Source organism: Monodelphis domestica, chromosome 4 (assembly GCF_027887165.1).
Source record: "Monodelphis domestica isolate mMonDom1 chromosome 4, mMonDom1.pri, whole genome shotgun sequence".
NCBI lineage: Eukaryota > Metazoa > Chordata > Mammalia > Didelphimorphia > Didelphidae > Monodelphis > Monodelphis domestica.
In genome coordinates, this window is record NC_077230.1 from 364,270,292 (window position 1) to 364,289,459 (window position 19,168).

The window sequence follows — 19,168 nt, forward strand, 5'->3', positions numbered from 1 at the left end:
CAATTCATTAATCTGCTCTTTCCCTAACTTATTGATGTAAGCATTAAGAGTTATGAATTTCCTTTTAAGTACTGTTTTGACTACATCCCATATATTTTGATATGTCTCCTCATTGTCATTTTAAAAACAAAATTGTTAATTATTTTTTATTTATTCTTTGAACATTTGTTCTTTAGAATAAGATTGTTTAGTTTCCAATTAATTTTTTAGTTTTTCTGGTGCCCTTTGTTGAGTGTAATTTTTATTGCATTATGGCCTGACAAATATACATTTAATATTTCTGCTTTTTTACATTTGGATATGAGGTATTTATGCCCAATTATATGGCCAATTTTTATGAGGGTGCCATGTATTGCTGAGAAAAAAGTGTATTCCTTTCTATTTCCATTCAGTTTTCTTCAGAGGTCTATCATGTCCAACTTTTCAAAATTTCCATTTACCTCCTTAAGTTCTTTCTTGTTTTTTTTTTGGTTGGATTTATGTACTTCTGAGAGGGAAGGTTGATGTCCCCCATTTTACTATCTAGTTCCTCCTGTAACTCATAAAACTTTTCCTTTAGGAATCTGAATGTTATGCCATGTGGTGCATATTTGTTTAATACTGATATTGTTTCATTGTCTACAGTGCCTTTTATCACGATGTAATTTCCTTCCTTATCTTTTTTGATTAGATCAATTTTTACTTTTGCTTTATCTGAAATCATGGATGACACCTCTTCTTTTTTTTTTTACTTTAGCTGAAGCATAGTAAATTCTGTTCTAGCCTCTTTTACTCCATGTGTGTCTCCCTGTTTTTAATGTGTTTCTTGTAAATAGCATATTCTGGGGTTCTTGTTTTTAATCTACTCTGCTGTCCTTTTCCATTTTATAAGTGAGTTCCTCCCATTCACATTCACAGTTATGATTATTAATTGTGTGTTTCCCTCTATCCTATTTCCCCCCATTCTTCTCTCTCTCTCTCTCTCCCCTTTTTGATTTTCTCTGTTCATAGATGCTTTGTTTTCAACGACCACCTCCACCAATTCCAAATAAATTGTGTTTGTTTATATTGTGGCATGCATTGAGCCTAGGTGCTATACACAAACCCAGATCTCAAACAGAAAGGGGTAGTTAGTGGATGGGTAGAAGGTAAAACTACTCAGGAACCAACAGTGGTGGGGCCCAACATTCTTCCTCAGGGGAAGCAGGAGAGCCTCCTACATAGCCTTCTGTTGACTGAGTATTATCATGGAAGAATCTCTGAACAGGCTTGAGACCCAACTGTCATCTTTGCTCTCCTTCATCCCCCATATCCAATCTGTTGCTATGTTCTTTTGATTGTACTTTCATAGTATCTCTTGTATACATCTTCTTCTTTCCTCTGACCCTGCTACCATCTTGGTATAAGCCCTCCTCACTTCCCACCTGCACTATTCCAACAGCCTGCTAGTGAGTGGGTCTACCTGCTTCAAGTCTCTCCAGTGCATCCCTCAGCGGTCAAATCAATTTTCTTAAAAGTACAGATCAGAGCATGTCAATGCCATCTCCCAGCCCCCAAGTCAATAAATTCCAGTGGCTTCCTATCACTTACAGTGTCAAAAATAAAATCTTCTGAATGGTCTTCAAAGCCTTTCACAACTGTATATCCTTTCCCCTCCCCTGCTAGCCACTTTCCAGTCTTCTTACAGCTTCCTGCCCTTCACAGACTCCATGATCCAATGATGTTGACCTCCTTGCCATTCTTCACACATAACACCTCATCTCCCAACTCTGGGCATTTTCACTGGCTCTTCCCCTATTGCTAGCAATCTCTCCTTCCTTACCTCCGCCTCCTGGCTGCCTGGGCTTCCTTCAAGCCTCAGCTAAAACCTCAGCCTTTCCCAGTTACCCTGAAGGGCTAGTTGATGATCTCTGTTTGTTCCTGTGTATCTTATTTATTCATAGTTTTTTGCATGTTGCCTCTCCCACCATACTGCGAGCTCCCTGATAGCAAGGGCTGCCTTTGGCCTTTCTTTGACTCCCTGGTGCTGAGTGAGCAGAATGCCAGAGACATGGTAGGTCCTCAGCAAATACTCATTGGCTGACTAACTGGCTGGAGGAATCTGAAGACTTGGCTCCATTGCTAGCTATCACCTAGTTGTCTATGGGAAAGTCTCTTCCCCCACTTCTGAACTTCATCTGCCTCAACTGTAAAAGAAATGTTCTCTTCCAGTTTTGACATTCTTTAGTGCTATGAGTCTGTGATTCCCCAAGTTCTGGCTCTATTTCAAGTTTCACTGGGACTTGGAGCTGCTTGGAGCCCCACTGCTTTGGCTTCTCTGTGCACAGTGAGTTTGTGGGGCCTGCCTGCCCTTGCCCTTGCCCTCATCCAAGCATTGTGTGTTTGTGCCACAGAGAATGGGTGGAAGATACGCAACTATGGATCCAGCAGGTGTCCAGCACCCCCAGCACAAGGATGGATGTGGTGCATCTCCAGGAGCAGCTAGACTTGAAGTTGCAGCAGCGGCAGGCTCGGGAGACTGGAATCTGCCCAGTGCGCAGGGAGCTGTATTCACAGTGCTTCGGTGAGTGCTGGGAATAACCGTAGAAGGGCTGTGGCTGGGGGAGGGCAGGCGCAGCCAGGAACAGAGATATGGTGAGGAAGGGCAGCCAGACATCCAACTCTTGAAGCTGATGAAAATTGTGCTGAGCTCAGCTTGTGATAAGGGCTGCCTGGGACTTCTTAGACTCTGTCCTCTGAACAGATCAAGTGTTTCCTCCCTGGCATCAGTGACTCTGGAGATGTCAATGAGGAGAAAGATTATGCCTTTCCTAGTTGGGGACATTGAAGTCCAGAAAGGTTGTCAATCAGTCAACAGGCATTTATGAAGAGTTTATAATATGTGTCAAGCACTGTGCCCACATTCAAAGAATTCAAAGGATTCAAATAAAGGCAAAAGCAGCCTGAATTCTGATAGTGGAGACAACTTGCAAACAATTATGTACTGTGGGTAGCTAGGTGGCTCAGTGGATGGATAGCCAAGCCTGGAGACAGGAGGCCCTGGGTTCAAATCTAGGCTCAGATACTTCCTAGCTGTGTGACCCTGGGCAAGTCACTTAACCCCCATTGCCTAGCCCCTATTGATCTTTCTGCCTTGGAATTGATACTTAGTATCAATGCTCAATTGGAAGGTAAGGATTAAAAAAAAAATAAAACAATTATGTACATATGAAATATAAATGAATGATAGTCTCTGACAGCCATGGTGAAGATTGGGAAAAGCTTCTTGTTGAAGGTAGAATTAGTGCTGAGTCTTGAAGGAAGCCAGAAAGTAGAGGTGAGGAGGGAGGGCATTCCAATAATGGGGAGCAGCTAGAGAAAAGGTGGAGAATTGGGAGACGGGTGAGCAATAATAGGTCCAAGACTGTTAGGAAGATTTATTAGACTTAAAGAAACATCTGAGTTTCTTACAGATTCTTCTTTAAAAAAAAATCCTTACTTTCCATCTTAGAATCAATATTGTGTATTGGTTCCAAGGCAGAAGAATGGTAAGGGCTAGGCAGTGGGGGTTAAGTGACTTGTCCAGGGCCACATAGTAGGAAGTGTCTGAAGTCATATTTGAACCCAGGACCTTCCATCTCTGGGCTTGGTTCTCAATCCACTGAGCTACCCAGCTGCCCCTTTCTTATAGATTCTAAATACCAATCTTCTATTTGATATAGTCACTAAACATAATCACTGTTCTACCAGTCTGTTTCTTTGCCTTTAAAGGTATTGCTTTTTGTTACATGAAATCCTTAAAAAAAAAAGTTTATGTATAAACATAACTACTGATTTTGTGTCTTAACACCTTCCATTTTTTTGATTAACATTCATATACTTTCTATAGATGGGATAAATATTGTTTTTAAAAAGTGACAGGCCCAAAGTCATACAGCTCTAGTGGCAGAGGCTCCCAACTCCAAATCCAAGGTGTATCTCTGCTAAATTCACTCCTTCCTTTGTAATGAACATGTTGCCTTAAAGGAACCTCACTTTATGTTGGTGTTCATACATTTGGCTTCAGGAGGCCCTGGGTCACCTCCCTGATTCCCTGTGGTGTCTGCCCTACTGGGTAGCTTCAGGCAGCCATTCCCTTGGCATTCTAACCAGGAGTTTCATGAAGTAGTTCTCCTTATTTCTGGCCTCAGCTCATCCAGCCAGTATCTTCATTACAACTGGAGTCACTGCTTGCATTTAGAAGCTACTTGGAATGAGAAAAGAGAACTCTTTGGCGATTTAAAAATATACAATCCAACCACATTTAGACCACAGTCCAGAAACTTATTTCAAAAATTAATTTGCTTACCATTTGATAAACTGACTGGCGCCAAGAGGCTGCAACAAGAAGTCTCCTAAAAAAACTGGGCTTCTTGGCCACTCCCCAGCTTCTCTCTCTGGCTGGTCACTTACTGTTCAGTCCTGTATCTTAGGCCCATCTTCTGAACCCCAGGGAAACTGTGATGTATGGCAGCCCCCACCAGGCTCCCCATACCCAGTTCTCTGGGCCTTCACCAGAGTCCCAGACCTGCTCAGGCCAGTGGTCACTTGGGATTCCTTCCTAGTCTCATTCAGAGAAAATTGACTAACGTTATGAAATCAGATTCTTTTTTTTTAAATACAGAATCCAGTTGATAAACAGGTACAGATGGGTAATAAATGTTGAATTTCAGTGGTATCAGTGACCTGGGACTGAGGAGCACAGGGCTCAGATCCTAGCTTTTGTCATCAACTCTTTCATGACCTGAGGAGGTCACTTCTTGCTGAGATGAGCTTCAGTTTTCTTATATATTAAATGGGTTTAGATTTCACTAGTGCCATACCTTGCAAAGACCAGTTGAAAGAAACTAGGAATATTTAGCCAGAAGAAGACTTAGAATGGACATGATGATCCCATTTGGAAGAGGGATTAGACTTTCTCTGCTTAATCTCAGAGGAAAGAACCAAGAACAGTAGGTGGAGAATATAGAGAGGAAGATTTAGGCTTAATGTAAGAAAAATTTTCCCCACAATAAAAGATATCTAAACAGAATGAGTAAATAAGAGTATAAATCATAAAATCTACCAACAACTATGTAAGAGAGAATGACACTGAAACAACCTATCAAAATTGAAGGGGATTCAACTAACATGGTTCTCAGAGGAAAAATTTTCTCTGAAAACATAAACTAACAGAATAGAAAAGAAGAGGATCAATAAATTGAGCATTCAGACAAAATAAAATTCAGTGGCCTAGAAAATTAACAGATGAACAAATCCAGAATAAGGCCCAAAGTAATTTTGACACTTTTGCAAGGTTGCCTGTGGATACAGCAGGTTCTTCATTGCCTCACTAGAGGGCTTCAGGTAAAGGCTGGTTATTTGGGAGACTGTAGGTGAAATTCTGTGATACTGTGAGATGCCTTCCTGGAACCCTTTCAGCTCTAACATTTGTGGTTCTTTGATATCTGCTTCTCTGCTTCTGCCTGGGGAGGGAAGTGAGGACACAAAGTCATCAGCTTTGGACTTGGAGGCAGAAGATGTAGGTTCAAATCCCAGCCCAGCCATTTCCTGTGCCACATGGCTACAGAACTGTAGGCAAGGCTCTTAGCTTCTCTGGGAGGGTCTTCCTCTCTGTAAAGAAAAGCTCTATGAAAACTGGAAGGTATAGATATGGGAATACGAATTATACCAAGATCTGGGGCTTGTATCCTCAATGTGTCTTGAAAGCCTTCAATTCCAGAGAGGGGTGAATGCTGGCCTGCTATCAGGGCACTGTCCTCGGCTGACTTCCTGGTATTCTGCAAACCTCAGTTTTGGCATTCTGTCTCCATCAGAGAAGTGCTTGCTCTGGTGGGAATGGACTCTGTGAGTCATCACATTCCTTCCTCTCGGCCCCGTGAGACGTGAGAGGGTGCCACCCAAGTTTTCCCTGAACTATTTTTTTGACCTTGGACAATGTCCCCAGTTGAGGCAAAAGAGATCATCACTGTTCTCTGCATTCTCCTCAGGGAGAAACAAGGTCGGTAATACCCAAATTGCCTTTTCCAGCCTGCTATCTTCACTGACTTGAGTGTGTGTGTGTGTGTGTGTGTGTGTGTGTGTGTGTGTGTGTGCGCGCGTGCTCGCATGTGTATTTCCCCATGTCTTGGAAGATGAGCTGATCAGAGAAGTGACCATAAATTGTGCGGAGCGGGGCTTGCTGCTGCTGCGTGTCCGGGATGAGATCCGAATGACCATTGCAGCCTACCAGACCCTGTATGAGAGCAGTGTGGCCTTTGGCATGAGGAAGGCCCTGCAAGCGGAGCAAGGGAAATCGGACATGGAGAGGAAAGTGAGTGAGATGAGCAAACTCACCATGCACTCCTTGCCCTACATGCCAAGCCTACAGATACCTGCCCCCTCTGTCTTCTGTGCCCTTCCATTCAGCTTAGGTGGCAGAAGTCTCCTTGTTCTCAGGAAGCACATCATTGATCCAGGATAGTCTTCTCTGCTAGAAATCTGATCATTTGCATTTCAGTAGGTCACACTTGGTTTTTCATCACAATCAACTAAGCATATAGTGGGGTTTATTTTGGGTTTCTTTCCTAGGCTTCAGTGTCAACAATTTGGAATTCCACTGGGTGGCAGTAAAGATTCTGGGAAGATGGGATTTTCCCTTTGGTTTCATAAAGTTTAGATTTAACTCCACCTTTTACTTATACCTGCACCTACATAGACACCCAGACACCTATATACAATGCACACAACCCTGTCCAGACTTCCTCCCCTGTGCAGCTTCATGGAGAGATCAGATGTCATCTTTGTTCAGATTTCAGAATTGGAAACAGAGAAGAAAGATTTGGAGAGGCAAGTGAATGAGCAGAAGGCGAAGTGTGAGGCCACTGAGAAGCGGGAGATTGAGAGGAGGCAGGTTGAAGAGAAGAAACACAACGAAGAGATTCAGTTCCTAAAGCGGACCAATCAGCAGTTGAAGGTGAGGATGCTGAGGCTGGCCACTTTGGGGGTTAGTTAGCCTAATTCTCTGGAGGGCTGGATGTTCACTCTCAACCACAGCCAAATTACATTCTCCGTTCTAGGCTGGCAGGGGAAAGCAATGGTGTGGTTCCCTCCTCCTATGATAGTAGTTCCCTCTTCAAGAGAAATCTGTTCCCTAAGTGGGGTAGGAGAAACTGAGGTTTCCATCCCACCACAACTTATATCTTTAAGCATCTGGTTTTGGTAGCATTTCTCCCCTGGAATACCAAAATAACAGAGCCCAGGAAGTCCTCCTTGGCAAGTCACTGCATTTTCTCATCCTTACATTTGAGAGTTCCATTCAGAAGGGCAAGACCTCAAATGCACATACATGGATGTTGGCTGAGATGGGTCTGAAGGTCAGGGAAGGCCCTAGAGAGGAAAGGGACAAGGAAAAACCTTTATAATTCTGAGTTTCCATGCAGTATGCTGTCAGAAGATCTGACCATTTATTTCTCCCCTCCCTTCCCTGCAGTCCCTTTATCCTGCTTATATAGGAACACAGTCAGGGTGGAATAGCCAGTACAGCTCCTTTCCCCTGCCTAACACTGCTCAACTCTCTTGGGGGAATGCTGTGTGATTTTCTGGAAGGATATCTTTCTGAACTTTGTCTGGCACCAGCATTCTAGGGAGAAGGATCTTCCCACTGCCTGTCATCTCTTATTCTCAATGGAAGACCTCAAGGGAGCTCTTTAGCCCTGGGATTGGCAGGGACACCAGCTTCCATAATCCCCAAATACTCAGAATCTGAAAGGGTGGTGCTTCTTGCTGGTTGAAAGTGGTACCAGTCTTTGTTGCTGAAAATTGATTTGCTGTTGTGGCACAAAATTCTTTTTAAGAAGAAAAAATATCAATCCAGAAACCTTTAGTCAGATAGGAAAATTAGTCTTGAGAACAAACCTGTTCCACTCTTTCACAGATACTTTCTGGGTTCCTTAATATCCTGGGGAGTTTGCAGTAACAAAAGGAAGTTACCTTAGCATCTTTCTAATACCCACCTCTTAGCAACTACCTAATCCCTAGGATGAAGAATTCGTTAAGACATGAGTAATTTGTATTAGCCCAAAGCTGTCCTGCTTCTAAAGCACTGCCTGCCTGCCTGCTCTTCCTATCCCTTCCCCAAGATAGATATCTTTACCACAGTCATTTATTTCACTAGTTGCCTGAAGAACAGAACAAGTGTCTCCCAAGCAGTCAGCTTGACAGCCAAAATGAAGGCAGTCTATACACTAGTAGCGATTTTCTTTAATTGGGCGTCAAGTTGTCTCAGTGATGGAAAATGTGCTATTTCACATCCCCTTGTTCCACCTGGCATACAACTCCCAAGTTCCCAAACTGGAGGGCCAAGTGTTTAATTTAGCAGACATAGCCAAGCCTGAAATACGAGTCCTGAAATCACTGTTTCAACAACTTTTATTCAATTTCCTCTTCAATGCTTTACATTATACCCTGAGCTTGGTCATTGTATGGAAACCAGGGCAGCTCTGGTTTCTTCTAATGCAGCAAGACCATGCTGCCAAGCCAGAAACAAACTAATTCAGAAAATATGGAGTTAGGAATGAAAAAAAAAAGAAAACCCAAACCCTAAAAACCTTGGGCTTAGCTGTCTGGACTATTGCAGCCACCTCTTCTCAGGGACATTTTTCACTTTGGGGTGCTTGACACTGGGAGAAAAGCTCCACCCTAAATATGAACGGATTTCATTTTTGTTTTTCAGGCCCAACTAGAAGGCATCATTGCACCGAAGAAATGAAGATTTCCATGTGGGCCCCAGCGAGAACTATCCCTATACAAACAGCCCCCTGTAATAAAAAGCTACAGTTTAGTGAACCAGCCCAAGCCCATGCCCTCCAGAAAAACCACCATGCAACATTCATACCATTGCCTACATGCCCTGAAAACACCTCAAGATTTGCTAGTAATGCCCAAAGTTGGACAATGAGAATTCGTGGCTCCCAGGTATCTTCCATACTTGGCTTCCCAGACAGTTTTGGAATCAGTTTAAAACCTACTTGGCATTGCTCAATGTAGATCCTTGAGCAAGGGCTGTCCAGCTAGGGGGGTTGAAATGGCCACTCTTGCACCTTCATTCCCAGGTGCCAAGGGGAAGTGGCTCCTCCTTTGAACTTTAGTTTTCTGTATTTATCTTCATCAGTGCTTCTCCCAATGCTACCTTTCCCCCTGGCCTCCAAGAAGGTTGCCTTTCTGGGGTCTGTCTGTTCCTTCCCAGCCAAATGGAGTACTTGGGATCTGTTTTCATGCTTTGCTTTACCCAACCCTTCTAATCAACCCCTATGGCCTCTCAAGTTGCCAGCAGCTACTTCTCTTTAGAAGTCAGTAAGATTAAAATGTTCATGGTTTTACTTTGGTGTTTGCTAGAAAGAGATCTGAGTCATGGATGTTTATCACAAGGAGGCCACATGTAGACACCAAGGCAGTACAGCAACCCACTTCAGAAAGTATCTGTTGGGTTTGCTTTTAGCTCGTAGAAAGAGAACCTGCCCCTAAATAGCCATGCCTAATCAATCAGAGCTGATCAAACCCCAGGAAGCAACCTTGATTGATTTAGTACAGCTGATAAGCCAGTCAGTGAGAGCTGACCAGAGATGGCAGCTACTCTTGCTCTGAAGGGTAAACTTTCAAGTCAAAGTAAAATAAATCCAAATCAGGTTTCCTCCCCCCCTCCGGTTTGTGTTTTATTTTTATAAGGCTGTACTTAGTAGAGAATATTGCCAGGTAAACCAAGATCAAAGTCTTATTTGTATTGGGGGTCCAATAGGGCTAGTTAGAGGAAGCTGTTCAACCAAGCCTCCCAAATAGCATGGCCAAGGGGCTTTAACATGATAGCACTTGCTCTTCTCGGGGACTAGCACAAAGAGCCTTGCTGGGTAAGTGGTCTATCAGCATCAGGGGAGTATCAAAATCCCACTCACAACTATTCAGGCAGGGAGATTTGCTTGAAAAAGGTCACATCTTGCAGCAACTGTTTGCTTCCATTAAGGAAGGTACTATTTGTTAGCAATGCTTGATTCAGAAAAGCTGTTTTACCTCCCTTGGAAATCTGTTTGTAGTAAGCAGCACTGGACAGTTCTCAGACTCTGTACAAGAATTTGGCATGGGCTCTGAGTATCCAGAGTTAGAAGCACTCTACTCACTGAAAACTGAGTTCCAAATTCTGGACCTGCAGTTGATACTGTTTCTCCCTGAAGTTTGGGCAACATAAAATATTTTTTTGAAAGTCGTCTAATTTGCAAGGCTCTCATGCTTCTGTTCTAACAAAACAGTAATTAGACAACCCTTCTTCCTTTGCATCTGCCAGAAAAGTATATGATAGCTACCTCTTGACAGAACAAGGTTTCATCACTCAAATATGACTCCAACTAGTCAAGATTGCAATCTCTCTTTGTGTGTTTTCTCAAATGCGGGTGAGTGATCCCTAATGTCAGATCTTATAACAGTGGCAATATGACCTGGGAAATGCAAACTCTGTATGAAGAAAATGAGCACAATTAATTGTATATTTTTGTAAATTTTAATAAACAAATTAAGCTATTGCTTCCGTCTGAACCGTTTGTGGTGTTGCTGTTGTCCCTCTGAGTCGTTCTTCTTTTTGTTCCTATTCTTGTTTTTCACATTGTGAGTGTCATAATATCGAACTCCAACCTTTTTGGTTCTCTTCTGCCGGTCTGCTCGCCTTCGCTGCAAGAATGGAGGGGGACAAGAGTCAAATCTGGAAAGTTACAAAAAGGACCCCTGTTTCTGGACAGTGGGATGTTCCTGCATGGCCTTCTCCAGCTACCAGATAATTTGAGTTCAGTGATATGCCTGTGTCCAATCATTGTTTTGGCAACTTTAATTTACTTCTAGGATGTGTCAATATGCCCAAGCTTACTCATTCTTTTAAGGGGGAAGGTCTATGGGACTGTAGTCATAGGTCAGGGCTCTGGCTCCCTGACTCATAATTCCAAAAAGTCACATTAAGGCCAAGCAGATTTTCATTGTGGTCTCTCAAAGTGCACCTGGTGTAGAAATGAAGATGAGGAAAACTTACTGCCTTTGATGTAAGCTTTTGAGGTTTATTTTCAGGTTCCTCTTCTTCATGTGCTTTTCTCTTTTTTCCTTTCTTGGCAAATCCTGAAAAATGAATGTTAAATTGAACGTTCAAACAACTACAGGCCTGTGGACTAAAAGACTGGGCTCTTCTCAAAGAAGGAAATTAGAAAACTTTCTTTTGCATTTTCCATTAATCTTTGTGAATCTGCTAGTGAAGTTGAGATAATATCTTTAGATGAAGAGAAGGTAAGATAGGAAATGTTAAAATGCACAAGGAAAAATTCCAGTGATAAAATACAAAGGCTAACTTTACTATTACACAAAAATCATACATAACTCAAATTTCAATATTTCTTTAAAGTTTTAACCAAATACTTTCTTCACAAAATGACAGTGAAGGAACTACAGCTTGGAGTGATTAAGTGACTTTTAAAGGGTCACCCAGTAAGTGCCAGAGCCACAAGTCAACCCAGGGGGAACAAAGAATGCCTATTCCATTACTTTATGGTGCCAGGTTCAATTTGGAAACCATGTTTAGATAACTTTTACTTTACCTCTATCTTCTGCATCATCTTGCTCTTTGGATTTGGGCTCAGATTTGGAAAATACCTTTTCACTAAGCCCTTTGGGAATTCTGCAAGAGAAAGAAAAGCAATGAAATGACTCAGATCAGAGCCTCTCACCACATAATAAAGATAATAACAGCTTGAGCTATAAACAATATCAGCTGGCTAAAGAAAAGCCTGTTAGGAAAACTCAGCTGTCAACAAAGAGAAATACTCTAATTATTTCTATGCCAATGAGTAAGTCTCTGTAACTTGGCTAACTGAATGTTATTTAAATGTTGTTATTTGAAGATAACAGTGAACTCCAAGCACAGTGTTGTCCTAGGCACATATAACATGGGAAGGAAAGCAGATTTTATAACCAAACTGCAGCTGTCAGATGAAATGACACATTACCTAATTGCTGAAAACTTTTTGGCTTTAGCTTTGTTTAAGAACTTCTTGTATTTAGCAATTTTTTCATCCAGAGCTTTAATAACTGCTTTGGTGCCAATTTCTGTATCTCCTTCTTGGGATGCCTGGTTTAACTCCTCATGCTCTTCCTTAGACTGTTCTTCCTCATCCTCCTCTCCAAAGGAGTCATCAAATTCTCCATCACTATCTGAGATCTCCACAGGGACAAGATCTTCTCCTGTAAACTGAGGCACCACATTGATCTTGCCAAAGTTCTGTCGAACGCGTGCCAGGAGTTCTCTCATTTCAGCACTTGTGTCATTGTTCTCTTTCTCCTCCTCTTTCCTTTCAACCACAAGCATGGCTTCTTGAGCTTCAGTTTCCCCATCTTCCTCCTTGGTTTCATGGGGTGAGGCTGGTAAAACAGCCAAGGATGCTGGAAACTATTGAAAAAGCAAAAGGTAAGAACTAAGGTTGTGCCTTCAGGATCTCTAAAGTCTGCCTTTTCCATGGAAAGATCATAAATATTCCAACTTCAAAGTCATGGCCCAGAACTAGTCTAACTCAATATCAGTCCAAAAATAAGCATTTTATCAAGTGCTTACGATGGGCTAGGCAGTGTGCTAAGGGCTGGGGGTAAAAAGGCAAAAACATGGTCCTTGCCCTGAAGGAATTAATATTCTAGCAGAGAATGTGCATTCAACACTAAATACAACACAAAATCTATGTTTTGGACACAGGGAATGCAGTCTCAGAGACAGAATGATAGGAGAGAAGATCAAAAAGTCAAGCATTCAGGTTTTCAGTAAGCATCTGAGAAGAGGAAAAGTTATGGAAACAGTGTGAGGGGTTCTGAGTGTTTAGGAAGATGAGATGTAGATGATCTCTTTGTTGTTGCTGTTTGGTCATTTTTCAGTTGTGTCTGACTCTACACAACCACATTTGGGGTTTTCTTAGCAAAGATATGGGAGAGGTTTGTCATTTACTTCTCCAACTTATTTTACAGGTGAGGAAACTCGGGCCGAGTTAATGACTTGGCCAGGGTCACACAGCTAGGCAGTATCTAAGGCCAGATTTTAATTCAGGAAGAAAAGTCTTCCTGCCTTAAGTACCAGTGCTCTATTGACTGCTCCACCTAGCTGCCTTAGATGATCTCTATAGTCTCTTTAACTTAAAAATCCTATGATACCTATCACTTGGCAATTGATTATTGCAATACAAAATTCTAAAGCAGAAGGTGTGGCATTAAAAGGCAAGAAAGAAATACAATGTTTCTTGAGGGGTCAACAGAGTTTTTTCAGGGTCAAAAAAGACTCGGACATGTTTGAAAGGCAAAGCACTAATGGAAAGAAGTAGTGAAGATTCAAAAAAGGAAGGGGATAAACATGAGTGCAGGGTCCGTTAGAATTCAGGAAGAGAAAGGATAAAGAGCATCATCCGTTGTCTTTTGTCAGCCCAAATCAAAGTTTTTCATCTGAACCTCATATCAACACACCTGGATACATTCACATCCTCACTGTAACTGAGGCAATATGGAGGAAAGAACAAGTTTAAATCCTAGTTCTACCACTTACATGATTTTGTGACCAAAGGCAAGTGTAATATGCTCTCTGAACTTCAGTATCCTCGCTTACAAAATGATGATTCCTGCATTAAATATCTCACAGTACGGTTCTGGGGCGTTCAAATGAGATAATGAAGTGTCAAACACTCTATTTTGGAGCACTATGTAAAGACAGTTATTTTAACAAAAATTGCAGAAGCTATATTTTACTTTATTTTATTATTATTTTTTTAAACCCTTACCTTCCATCTTGGAGTCAATACTGTGTATTGGCTCCAAGGTAGAAGAGTGGTAAGGGCTAGGCAATGGGGGTCAAGTGACTTGCCCAGGGTCACACAGCTGGGAAGTGTCTGAGGCCAGATTTGAACCTAGGACCTCCCGTCTCTAGGGCTAGCTCTCAATCCACTGAGCTACCCAGCTGCCCCTATATTTTATTTTTTATGTTTTCAGTAAATACTTGTTATAAATAATTCCTAAGGCCTCATTCCAAATGGCCATGTGTTATTTGGTTACCTCACTCCTAATGGCCTAGAAAAGATGAGTGGATCCCAGGGCACAATAGAAGTGGGACAAGTAAAATTACAAGAAATCAAATGATATCAAGTGAGAGAAGCAGAGGAGATGAGCATGTAAGTCAGCATCACAATTTCCCAGTGGTCTCTCCTTCATTCCTACCTGAGAGGTTGACGGGGGCTCTGCATTGGGTGGCTTGACGAAGAATGGAATTCGGCCCCTCTGCCAATCATTGAGAACCATCTTGCCTACTGTCTGCAGGTCAGGCTCTCCACCCTGAAAAATCATACAACAGGTTTTCATCAGGGGCACCGAATGGCAGAGACTCCACTTTTCAGCTCCATTATTACTGATCACACAATTTCCACAATTCTTTGTTGAGCACACAGAAGATGGTCTTACCAGCATACAGACATTACATTGTGGGATATCCGCACTTACCTTTAAAAGTTTTCCAGTCCTGAAGGCTAGCTTTCCTAGGAAGTCCTCAGCATTTTCCCAATAATCAATTTTATATGTCTTACTGATATATTCTGGCTTTGCCCTTTCAAGCACAGCACTTATATGGTCTTCAGGACTCTTAATTTTTTCAACTTGAACCTATAAATTAATAAAGAAATTGATATTTGCAAGCTTCATCATAGTTCTTAAAAACATTACCCAGTTAAACTTAAAAACAAAAACATTAGCATCTGCAGAACAAGCTCTGTGCTAGACCCTAACTAGGTCAGAAAGCTTAGCCAGGATACAGAACCTGGCACTAGTTGTTAGCATATGTATAATGTTGATTTTAATCGTGTTTTTAAAAAACTTTAGATTCATTAGTATTGCATAGCAGAATGAGGTTCAGAGTAGGAAGAAATTACCACTAATATAAGTCAGGAAAAGTTTTTCTGGAGGTAATTTTAAAATTGGGCTTTAAAGGATGAATAGGAATTCAATAGGTACAAGGAAGACATTTTCTGTGCCTACTGACAGGAGGGTGTTCAGAGCAAACAGTGAGTGGTTCAGTTTGGCTATACAGATTTTGTGCATCTGGTCCAAACCTTTCATTTTACAGGTAAAGAAACTTGAGAAGTTAAGTGACTTGCCCAAGGTCATAAGGAATAAATGGCAGAACTGGGATTTGAACCTAAGTCTTACTTTCAAATCCAGTCATGTGAGAAAAAAGCTGGGATGAGGGTTGGGGGGGAGGGAGGGGAGAGGTGGCACCAGAATGAGAGGCCTTTGACATTTAGTCAAAGGAGCCTGAACTGTACTCAGTGGAGAATAAGGACTATAGAGTGCCAAGCACGGTTATAGCAGAATCATGGTTCAGAAAGCACGTCTGGCAACACAGGAAGAATGGTGAAAGAAAAAGGGAAGGCAAGACCTGTTGTTCAATTCCATCCAGAGGTGACATTAATAAAAGACATCAACATCCTACTCTTATCACAAAGCGTGACTCCCCCCCACAGTTTAACTCTTTGGTGCCTCTTGCTAGTCACCTATAGTCTATTATACTGTAGAACTGCAATAGCTTAAAAGAGGAAAGAGTGATTTAAAATGGAACAGGATAGGGGATAGCTTGGTGGCTCAGTGGATAAAGAGCCAGGCCTGGAAACAGGAGGTCCTAGGTTCAAATCTGACCTCAGACACTTCCTAGCTGTATGACCCTGGGACAGTCACTTAGCCCTCATTGCCTAGCCTTTATCACCCTTCTGTCTTAGAACAAATCAATATACAGTATTATTACAGTTTAAAAAAAAAATGGGACAGGAGATAGTTATGAACATCTTTTTTTCTTTTTATTCATGAACACCTTAATAGGCGTCACTTAATGGTTTTGGCTATATTCAGAAACAAGTAAGGATATAGCTAGAGCCCAAAATGACTCAACTCTTCAAACCCACAAATATGAACACAGGCCCAGAATAAACAGAGGACCAGCTTCTTTCTGGATCCTATGTGTAAACTAAGAAATCCTTTGTGGGATGATGCTGACCAGAGATGCCTAAGATTTCATCTACTCCTCAAATAGGGAAAAGTAAAGAAGTTGTCCTGCTCAGCATCATGCTGTTGAGGTTTGGTAAAGCAGACAGAATTCAAACTACTTTTGTATGAGTAAAGCAAAAGTCATCCAAAGCACTCCCCACAGAAGAATTCCCTCTAAAGGGCTTAACTGAATGTGATCCCAAAACACTCACCACTCCTTTAAGTACAATGTCTGTCTCAGAGTCCCCAGAAGGGTAAACCACACCTGGACAGTCAATAAGAAATATCCGACGCATCAAGGTGATGTATTGCCAGACCTGAAGACAGACCAAAAAGTCAGAACCAAAGAAGAGCAACTGTTTAACAGATCTACCAATTCTTTCTTGTATTTTGAGTCACATGACACTTTCACCTAGTAAACTAGTCTCCATAATCTGAGAATAAATATAATGCTGACAGAAATTTCTAATCATTTCAGAAATAAGTAAACCTTCCCGTGTACTTTAAAAGTGCCGAAATTTTAACAGCAAACCTGCTCCTTTCTCCTTCCATGTAGAAAAAAGCTGTTCCCCAAACACCAATGGCTAGAACCCAGACACTGGAATAACTGAGTTTCTTCTTCTCAAACCCATATATCATATCTTCTTAGGCTAAATTTGTTTTAGGTAGAAGCAGGATTGGCCTATAAAATGCTTTTAAGCTTTTATCACAGTATGTAAAAACTTGTGACATGCCAACAGGCTGCATATCTTGCCCTCATTTCTTGCTCCCAAGTGAAGTCTATGAGATTAAACTTTCCCAAGTAGGCTCATTCAGAAAATGAAAGGAGTCCCTCAGAGATCCAAGCAACTTCCATTTTTTTAGTAGTAGAGATACACAACCACAAGACTCCTTATCAAAACACCTACCTTGGTTTCTCCTGCAATGGGAGCTACATTGCAAACTTTCTTGGAACGTAGTGTATTTATCACAGAGCTCTTGCCAACATTTGGATAGCCAATGAATCCTACACTGATCTGCTTCTTGTCAGTGTGCAACTGTTAGAAAAACACAACCAATATATATATACAATTAAAAAAAAAAACCTTAATACATAGGTGATTTTTACTTCTTATCTCTGCTCCACTAAAGACCTAGCCTAATCCTACATCAGTGCAATAGTAAAACAAGGTCCTTTGGGTAATGAGGGGGCTGGATTAGATCCCTTGGAGGCACCTTTCAGCTTTCATCTAAGATCCTATGACATTAGTAAAACATAAATAGGGGCATGGGAGGAAGGGTCCTTCCCCAATCTGTGAAAACTCAACAGTATTTGGGTCAGATGAATGAGGCTCAAACCAGCTTGAGAAGATTATCACCAGAGTGTTGGCCACTAGGTGATGCATTTTTTCAGCCACAAGAACTCATAAAGTCAGTCTGGTCAGAATTCAAGAGGACAACCACACTGATGAATCAAAGATCATCAGAGTACTTGAAAAGCATTTGTATATGTCTAAATGGAAACAAACATAGATTTTAAATAAGTCAAAAGAATTTGCTTTGTATTCCATGTGCAATTACACGTATGTCTTAAGTTTAAAAATTTTCTGAATCCTGTGTATAAACTAAGAAATCCTTTGTGGGGTGATGCTGACCAGAGAAGCCTAAAATTTCATCCACTCTTCAAACAGGGAAAAATAAACCCAGAAAAAAGAAAAAACCAGGAACAAATAGGAAATCTCTATGGTTAAAAATTTACTAAAAAAAAAAAAAACACAACATGACACCACAGAGAAAGGATTAGTCATTGACTAAGGACTGAAAAAGTCACTGACATTTCACTGAGCCCGACAGAGAATCCCTAGGAACAATTGTATGTCTATCCCACTACCAACTCATTAGGCTTCTTTCTCAGGACCTAACACATTCATCTTTGGTCTCACATTCCAAAGAAAAACAACCCCAAGTAGCTTTGGAATTTCTAGATTACTTACCTCTCTAGGTAAACTAGATCCAAGAAATGTAGATAAAAGGCATTTGTACACCATTCATCTCTATGACTACTTGTTTCCTTACCAAATACTCAGTTGTAACAGCCACTCTTCCACAGAGAGCACCATTAAAAAGCATTCAACTTAACAAATGGATATCAGACCAAATGACTCCAAGAGAAACAGATCACATCTTAATACCTTTCCAAACTGACGTAAAAGTTGTATGAATGCTCCTTTGCCAAAGGGGTTGGTGAGACTTGCATGAAAGGCAAGTGTTGGATAATCTTGTGAGAGGACTGCAACCCATCGTTTCTAAAGAGAAAAGAGAAGAGATGTGTTGGTGAACTAGAAGATTCACAAAGACAACCCTAAACTCTTAACTGGTTTATTTATAGTACAGGACAAGATCAAAGTTTGGATTACAGGATTGTTTTTCAAATATAGTTAATTCTTTGTCTATTGCTTTATAAATGCAAAACAATACTCTAGAAATGACTTCACTGTGAGCTAAATGCAATTAACTTCACAAATATGAAACAGACCAGTGATTGTGATGGCTGCCTCCTAAAAAGGCCTGCCTATCTACTACTCAGGGAACATGAGTTAGTTGTCCCATGATAGAAGAGAGCCAGCATGGGACAATGAAGGGAGCATTTCATTAGGAATGAGGAGACTAGAGCTTTAGAGTAGTTGTAGGAGTTTGGGCAAGTCACAACTTCTTGCAATATCAGTTTCCTCATTTATGAAATGGGAATGATAGCATCTGCACCTGAAGCTTCACAGAACTGCTTTAAAGGATCAAAAGAAATCTTGTGTTAAAATGGCTTTAAAAACAATGAAGGGATCCATGACAATGTAAGTTATGGTGACTCTTTTACTGTTACCAGTCTTACAATCACAGGGAAAAAGAATAATTCTCACTTCTGTCATTCTAATTGCAATTTGGTTATATTTACAATAGCATCACTCCACTGATCACCAGAGAACAGATACATGGTAAACTAGTAATACAAGTATTCCTTCCACATTGTGGGGGTTAAGGACATAGTACTCCCATGATCTAGAAAATTCGTGTAAAATTTTATGGACCTCTACTCATACCAGAGGAGTCTAATTTTTTTCTTTTTCTTTTATAGGAT

General features: G+C 41.2%; 2 protein-coding genes across 2 annotated transcripts in view; one reads left to right on the forward strand and one right to left on the reverse strand.

The window, feature by feature from the left end:
* DNALI1 (dynein axonemal light intermediate chain 1) overlaps positions 1 to 10,560 on the forward strand; it is a 24,937-nt gene extending 14,377 nt beyond the window's left edge. The window contains exons 3-6 of the mRNA XM_056795166.1: positions 2,373 to 2,542; positions 6,132 to 6,310; positions 6,788 to 6,952; positions 8,711 to 10,560. Of these exons, the coding sequence (XP_056651144.1) occupies positions 2,373 to 2,542; positions 6,132 to 6,310; positions 6,788 to 6,952; positions 8,711 to 8,746 (550 nt within the window). The 3' untranslated portion in view covers positions 8,747 to 10,560. The remainder of the gene's footprint in view (positions 1 to 2,372; positions 2,543 to 6,131; positions 6,311 to 6,787; positions 6,953 to 8,710) is intronic.
* The window catches only part of GNL2 (G protein nucleolar 2), a 24,225-nt gene continuing 15,563 nt past the window's right edge, over positions 10,507 to 19,168 (reverse strand). The window contains exons 8-16 of the mRNA XM_001364607.5: positions 18,228 to 18,341; positions 16,965 to 17,093; positions 16,269 to 16,373; positions 14,524 to 14,682; positions 14,245 to 14,358; positions 12,009 to 12,448; positions 11,601 to 11,680; positions 11,045 to 11,127; positions 10,507 to 10,692 (exon numbers count right to left, since the gene is read on the reverse strand). Coding sequence (XP_001364644.3) covers positions 10,543 to 10,692; positions 11,045 to 11,127; positions 11,601 to 11,680; positions 12,009 to 12,448; positions 14,245 to 14,358; positions 14,524 to 14,682; positions 16,269 to 16,373; positions 16,965 to 17,093; positions 18,228 to 18,341 — 1,374 coding nt within the window. The 3' untranslated portion in view covers positions 10,507 to 10,542. The remainder of the gene's footprint in view (positions 10,693 to 11,044; positions 11,128 to 11,600; positions 11,681 to 12,008; positions 12,449 to 14,244; positions 14,359 to 14,523; positions 14,683 to 16,268; positions 16,374 to 16,964; positions 17,094 to 18,227; positions 18,342 to 19,168) is intronic.